The sequence below is a fragment of the Malaclemys terrapin genome, chromosome 4 (assembly GCF_027887155.1).
Source record: "Malaclemys terrapin pileata isolate rMalTer1 chromosome 4, rMalTer1.hap1, whole genome shotgun sequence".
NCBI classification, from domain to species: Eukaryota; Metazoa; Chordata; order Testudines; family Emydidae; genus Malaclemys; species Malaclemys terrapin.
Window position 1 is genome coordinate 28,760,942 of NC_071508.1, and position 7,472 is coordinate 28,768,413.

Consider the following 7,472-nt stretch of genomic DNA (forward strand, 5'->3'; position numbering starts at 1 on the left):
TTTTTTAAAATGCGGCGCCCAGAACTGGACACAATACTCCAGCTGAGGCCTAACCAGAGCAGAGTAGAGCGGAAGAATGACTTCTCGTGTCTTGCTCACCACACACCTGTTAATACATCCCAGAATCATGTTTGCTTTTTTTGCAACAGCATCACACTGTTGACTCATATTTAGCTTGTGGTCCACTATAACCCCTAGATCCCTTTCTGCCGTACTCCTTCCTAGACAGTCTCTTCCCATTCTGTATGTGTGAAACTGATTTTTCCTTCCTAAGTGGAGCACTTTGCATTTGTCTTTGTTAAACTTCATCCTGTTTAATTCAGACCATTTCTCCAATTTGTCCAGATCATTTTGAATTATGACCCTGTCCTCCAAAGCAGTTGCAATCCCTCCCAGTTTGGTATCATCCGCAAACTTAATAAGCGTACTTTCTATGCCAATATCTAAGTCGTTGATGAAGATATTGAACAGAGCCGGTCCCAAAACAGACCCCTGCGGTACCCCACTCGTTACGCCTTTCCAGCAGGATTGGGAACCATTAACTACAACTCTCTGAGTACGGTTATCCAGCCAGTTATGCACCCACCTTATAGTAGCCCCATCTAAATTGTATTTGCGCAATTTATCGATAAGAATATCATGCGAGACTGTATCAAATGCCTTACTAAAGTCTAGATATACCACATCCACAGCTTCTCCCTTATCCACAAGACTCGTTATCCTATTGAAGAAAGCTATCAGATTGGTTTGACATGATTTGTTCTTCACAAATCCATGCTGGCTGTTCCCTATCACCTTACCACCTTCCAAGTGTTTGCAGATGATTTCCTTAATTACTTGCTCAATTATCTTCCCTGGCACAGAAGTTAAACTAACTGGTCTGTAGTTTCCTGGGTTGTTTTTACTTCCCTTTTTATAGATGGGCACTATATTTGCCCTTTTCCAGTCTTCTGGAATCTCTCCCGTCTCCCATGATTTTCCAAAGATAATAGCTAGAGGCTCAGATACCTCCTCTATTAGCTCCTTGAGTATTCTAGGATGCATTTCATCAGGCCCGGGTGACTTGCAGGCATCTAACTTTTCTAAGTGATTTTTAACTTGTTCTTTTTTTATTTTATCTGCTAAACCTACCCCCTTCCCATTAGCATTCACTATGTTAGGCATTCCTTCAGACTTCTCGGTGAAGACCGAAACAAAGAAGTCATTAAGCATCTCTGCCATTTCCAAGTTTCCTGTTACTGTTTCTCCCTCTTCACTAAGCAGTGGGCCTACCCTGTCTTTGGTCTTCCTCTTGCTTCTAATGTATTGATAAAAAGTCTTCTTGTTTCCTTTTATTCCCGTAGCTAGTTTGAGCTCATTTTGTGCCTTTGCCTTTCTAATCTTACCCCTGCATTCCTGTGTTTGCCTATATTCATCCTTTGTAATCTGTCCTAGTTTCCATTTTTTATATGACTCCTTTTTATTTTTTAGATCGTGCAAGATCTCGTGGTTAAGCCAAGGTGGTCTTTTGCCACATTTTCTATCTTTCCTAACCAGCGGAATAGCTTGCTTTTGGGCCCTTAATAGTGTCCCTTTGAAAAACTGCCAACTCTCCTCAGTTGTTTTTCCCCTCAGTCTTGATTCCCATGGGACCTTACCTATCAGCTCTCTGAGCTTACCAAAATCTGCCTTCCTGAAATCCATTGTCTCTATTTTGCTGTTCTCCCTTCTACCCTTCCTTAGAATTGCAAACTCTATGATTTCATGATCACTTTCACCCAGGCTGCCTTCTACTTTCAAATTCTCAACGAGTTCCTCCCTATTTGTTAAAATCAAGTCTAGAACAGCTTCCCCCCTAGTAGCTTTTTCAACCTTCTGAAATAAAAAGTTGTCTCCAATGCAGTCCAAGAATTTGTTGGATAGTCTGTGCCCTGCTGTGTTATTTTCCCAACATATATCCGGATAGTTGAAGTCTCCCATCACCACCAAATCTTGGGCTTTGGATGATTTTGTTAGTTGCTTGAAAAAAGCCTCATCCACCTCTTCCACCTGGTTAGGTGGCCTGTAGTAGACTCCTAGCATGACATCTCCCTTGTTTTTTGCCCCTTTTAGCCTAACCCAGAGACTCTCAACACTTCCATCTCCTATGTCCATCTCTACTTCAGTCCAAGTGTGTGCATTTTTAATATATAAGGCAACACCTCCTCCCTTTTTCCCCTGTCTATCCTTCCTGAGCAAGCTGTACCCATCCACACCAACATTCCAATCATGTGTATTATCCCACCAAGTTTCAGTGATGCCAACAATGTCATAGTTGTATTTATTTATTAGCACTTCCAGTTCTTCCTGTTTATTCCCCATACTTCTCGCATTTGTATATAGGCATCTAAGATACTGGTTTGATCTTTCCTCCCAGTTTTGTCCTGACCCTCCTTTCTCTCTGCCAATATAGCCCACACTCCCTCTCGTTTCCGACCCATCTCCCCGGTCTCCATGTTCCCCACTTACCTGTGGGCTTTGCTCACCTGTCCCCGTCGAACCTAGTTTAAAGCCCTCCTCACTAGGTTAGCCAGTCTGTGTCCGAATAGGGTCTTTCCTCTCCTCGAAAGGTGAACGCCATCTCTGCCTAGCAGTCCTTCCTCGAATAGCATCCCGTGGTCTAGGAAGCCAAAGCCCTCCTGGCGACACCATCTTCGCAGCCAGGCATTCACCTCTATGATGCATCTGTCTCTGCCCGGGCCCCTACCTTTGACAGGAAGAATTGAAGAGAATACCACCTGCGCTCCAAACTCCTTCACCCGTACTCCCAGAGCCCTGTAGTCACTCTTGATCTGCTCAGTGTCACACCGCGCAGTATTATTTGTGCCCACATGGATGAGTAGCATGGGGTAGTAGTCAGAGGGCTGGATAATCCTCGACAATGCCTCCGTAACGTCTCGGATACGGGCCCCCGGCAGGCAGCATACCTCCCGAGATGAAATGTCAGGGCGACAGATGGGCACCTCCGTCCCCCTCAGCAGAGAGTCTCCGACCACCACTACCCTACATTTCCTATTTGCAGTGGTGGCAGCAGACCTCCCAGCCTTAGGGGTACGAGGCTTCTCCTCCTTTACTGTAGGGAGTGATTCCTTCTTTCCTGTATCAAGAAGAGCATAACGGTTACCTATAACCACGGCAGGAGGGTTCGGAGCAGGGGTGGAGCACTGCCTGCTGCCAGAAGTAACCAGCTGCCAGTGTCCACCCTGAGCCTTCTCCTCCACCAGTGGTGTATCAGCAGTCCTGTGTACTGGGACAGCTACCTCAGCTGTCTCCAAATGGACACTGTCGAGGAATTGCTCGTGGATTCGGATGCTCCTCAACCTAGCCACCTCCTCCTGTAGCTCTCCCACCTGCTGCCTGAGAGATTCCACCAGCAGGCACCTCTCACATTGAATGGTCCCCCCAGCCTGGATATCAGTAAGTGGAAATTGCAAGTTACAGTCTCTGCAAAACCACACCAGGATCTGGGTAGAGGCATCCATCCTCAGGCGCTCTGTCTGGCTACAGGCACAGGTGGAGGAGACAGAAGCAGTGCTGGCACAGGTGTTGCGGGTCTTCCTAACCATCGTAAGCCTCCCTCTGTCAAACTCCCGTCTGCAGCCTCCTGTCAGCTGAAAGGGTTGTTTAAGCAAGAAGTTTTGGATGTAATTGGTTTATAGGCATTAAGGGGAATCCAGAGAAAGAAAACAGATGGAACCGGCAAGGGACCCTCGCCTCCTTCCAAACTCCCTTGCGAAACTCCCTGTTAGCAGCCCCTGGTCGCTTGTGCGCTGCTTTATAAAGCCCTGGCCTGTATGAAGGCTCAGCCACTTACCAGAGGCTTCTAGCTTTCAAACCTTCCTTTGAAGCTCACAGCTTCCAACTGCCAGCCACAGCACATGGTCCTTCAAACCGTGGGATGAGGGGTTTGAAGTGCAGGAGGGTGCTCCAGGTTGAGGGGGTCAGGGCTGGGCCAGGGGGTTGGGCCGTGGACTTGCCTTGGGTGGCTCCCAGCCAGCGGCACAGCCAGGGAGCTAAGGCAGGCTGCCTGCCTGTCCTGGCACCATGTTGCGCACGCCCCGGAAGCAGCCAGCAAGTTCGGATCCTAGGCGGGGGACCACAGGCGGCTCCACGCGCCATTCTTGCCCGCAGGCACTGCCCCCCCAGCTCCCAATGGCTGGGAACCGGCCAATGAGAGTGCAGAGCCAGTGCTCAGGGCAGGGGCAGCGCACGGAGCCCCGTGGCCCACCTGCCTAGGAGCCGGACCTGCTGGCCGCTTCCAGGGCACAGCGCAGAGCCAGGATAGGTTGGGACTAGCTTGCCTTAGTGCCGCAGAACCACCAACCGGACTTTTAACGGCCCGGTTGGCGGTACTGACTGGACCCACCAGCAGGTGTTCCGGTCAAAAAACAGACACCCAGTCACCCTACTACAGGGTGACTTATGGTCAGTCCCTTCCCCTTGCTGTGCCCCAGTTTACCCTCCCACTCTGTGCCTAGGGTTACCAATTCTGGTTGGTTTCATCCCATGACATAACCTTTCATTAAAGATTCGTCTTTAATTCCTTGAGACTCCAGGACAATAACCATTAAATTTACAAAAAAAAAAAAAAAAAATGGCGTCGCTTATTGGTACTCGATTGAGGAGGCCTAATCGCGCTAAATCGGTTGATTGGTGTCTCCTAGCCGCTTGGCCTTCGACTGGCTGCGCCTGACCTGCGCTTTCTGCGCTCCGCTGGCTCTGCCTGGCGGTTCCGGCTGTCGCGTTGGCTGTGGGCGGCCGGTCGTGGCGCATGCGCAGAGTGGATCGGGTCGTCCCGGTTTGTGAGATGCGGTGACGGGAGCCGCTCGGAACTCCAAAGCGGCCGCCCCTCCCCCCCCGCGGTGTCGCCATGACCAACGGTGAGCGGCGGGCGTAGCCCGGTGTGTCCTGCCCGTGCTCGGACGCCTGGGTTCCGCGGGGAGGAAGGGGACCCTCGGGCCCGGCGGCGCTGCACAGTGGCCGCCTGGCCGGGCCTCCGGAGCCAGCCGGGGGAATGACCCGGGGAGCGGGGGGGGGGCGAGAGAAGGAATGACCCGGGCCGGCCGGGTGGGGGGGAAAGCCCGCGCCGGCCGGGCCCGCTACAGCCGGTGACGCGCTGCTCCCCTTGCCTTGCAGCCTACTCGCTGGACGGGGTGCTGGTGTTCGGGCTGCTCTTCGTCTGCACCTGCGCCTACTTCCGGAAGGTGCCGCGGCTCAAGGCCTGGCTGCTCTCGGAGAAGCGCGGGGTCTGGGGCGTGTTCTACAAAGGTAAGGCGGCGGCTGGGCCGGCGGGGGCGCTACCTGCTCTGGGAAACCCCTGGGCAGGCGAGAGCGAGGCATGGGAGCCAAGATACCTGGGGCCTGCTCCTGGGTTTGCTTCTCATTCACGGTAACTTTCTTCTTGGGGGAAGGCAGCTGCTTAACGTTTCCGTCACTAAACCATCAGTAAAATGGGTCTGACAGTTACCTACATGTAGGTGTTACGAGCCTTAGTGAGTGTCATCCTGAGACGTGTGCTGGAGATGCTACCTATCTTCATTTTATCTTTCAGCTGCAGTGATTGGCACCAGACTTCATGCAGCAGTGGCTATATCCTGCATTGTGATGGCTTTTTATGTTCTGTTCATAAAATGAATCTCAAGGCTTCAGACACACAAATCTGTTTGGGAGAAGCTGCTGAAAATGAGGACTTACCTGAGGCGGAGAGAGAGGTCAATATTTAATCTCTTTAAAGGAATGGACAGAGCCCAGTTTGGCGATGCCAAGAGGAAATGCCCCCATTACCAAGCCTTTTCCAAACCAAGAGAGTGATCCTCTGCTCTTCACAACGGCTCCAAGTTCTCTGTGCTTTCAGCAAAGTGAGAAGATGTTCTTTTATCTTCCTATCCCTTTATAAAGTAATCAGTAAAGATCACTTAATGTATGGATGTATACAGATCAAATCCTCTTTCCTATAACATTATACAGTCTGCTTAAGGAAAACCTCGTGTTGTTTCACGATTAATTGCTTGGGCCTACCAAAATGGATACAATTTTCAGTTTGGCAGAACATAGATGGGAACAGGTTGCATTTAAGCTATTTTAGAGATACTTTCTTTAAGTCCCAATAAGTGTAGTAAGAACAGCAGGGGAGGGAGATAAGTTGACCGTAATGAAACTCTTGTGTTAGAGCTACGTGTTTTGGGGCCTAAGACTAGGGAGATGATATCCTAAAGGCACAGACCTCAACTGAAACTTCTCAATAGGTAACAAAGTGAAACCCATCTAACGTGGTTCTGTATTCTACCTTCTGTATTCATGTAAGAAGGTTTTTCAAGCAGAAAGTAGATCTGGATTGCAGTGGGCAGCAAATCACTGTTCAGTGATAGCAGTGTGTCATTGGTGTAAACGTAGCACAAGATAGAGTGCTTGCTGTCTGGGACCCTGACATACTGTACAAATCATCCTCGTCCTTGAACGATGTCATGGATGAAAGTGGTTTAGAAGCCGACACAAGCCTTGATGTTTATACTAAGGAGGGAGTAGGTGGGGAGGGATGGGAACACTATGTAACTAAACTTAATAGTAAAGATAATGTTTAAGCCACATTTTAACATCACAACTTGTATATTTGGAAAGTGTATAGATTGTTAAAGACAAATGCCTCCTGTACTGATGTTGTTCTGCATTTTATTTCCATCTCTAATGGGCCTGTCTTCTCAATTTGTTTTCCACCTCTCTTGAGCTGTTCTCTCCAGCTTCTACACACCCAGATTGAAATGTAGGAATCAATCCCCTACAGTAGTTGCAGTGAAGGGATCACTCAACTACTTTTTTGTAGCTTAGTTTTTTAAAATTCTCCATTGTTTATAAAATCCTGAATAAAAAACTTGCCTATAAAATGTCTTTTCCCTACTGACTTGTCCACTTTCATTTGGGAAGGCTGAGGTATTCCCTTCCCAGCCTCACTTTGCCTTTCTAGGAGCCAGCACCCATTGGAGTCAATGGGAATCTTTCCATTGGTTTGTGTTGGCTTTGGATCTGGTCTCAGTAGAATATGGAGTTTTTTATGTGCTACCTTATTTGTGTGCTTGTTTCAGTAGGGTTGGCAGGGATGTGAATGGGGCTGGTTAACCATGTGCTACCAAGAGCTTGGAGAGCAGCTCAGGGATTTGGTGTCGCAAACTGTTATCTATCTGTTTAGTTTCTCGTTCCCAGAGCAGTGGAGATCTAGAACTACTTAGAATGCAGATGGCATTTTTAGCTAGGTTTATCACCTTCTTTTAAGCCTAGTGACCCCCCTTAAAGGCAGCTGTTCAATTAATGTACACATCAGTTAATGGGACAACACTTCCCTGTGAAACATTCTCCAAGTATGTGATGCTGAAAGGGACCTGGGAATTACAATGAATGAGAAGCTGGATATGAGTCAGCAGTGTGCCCTTGTTGCCAAGAAGGCTAACGGCATATTTGGC

At 48.9% G+C, this 7,472-nt stretch overlaps 1 protein-coding gene across 1 annotated transcript; it reads left to right on the forward strand.

Moving 5' to 3' along the window:
• Window positions 1–4,773: 4,773 nt before the first annotated feature.
• Window positions 4,774–6,903, forward strand: TMEM167B (transmembrane protein 167B). Its single transcript, XM_054025811.1, has 3 exons — window positions 4,774–4,898; window positions 5,155–5,286; window positions 5,570–6,903. The coding sequence occupies exons 1-3, from the start codon at window positions 4,889–4,891 to the stop codon at window positions 5,650–5,652; spliced, it is 225 nt and encodes a 74-aa protein (XP_053881786.1). The 5' UTR covers window positions 4,774–4,888; the 3' UTR covers window positions 5,653–6,903.
• Window positions 6,904–7,472: the final 569 nt, after the last annotated feature.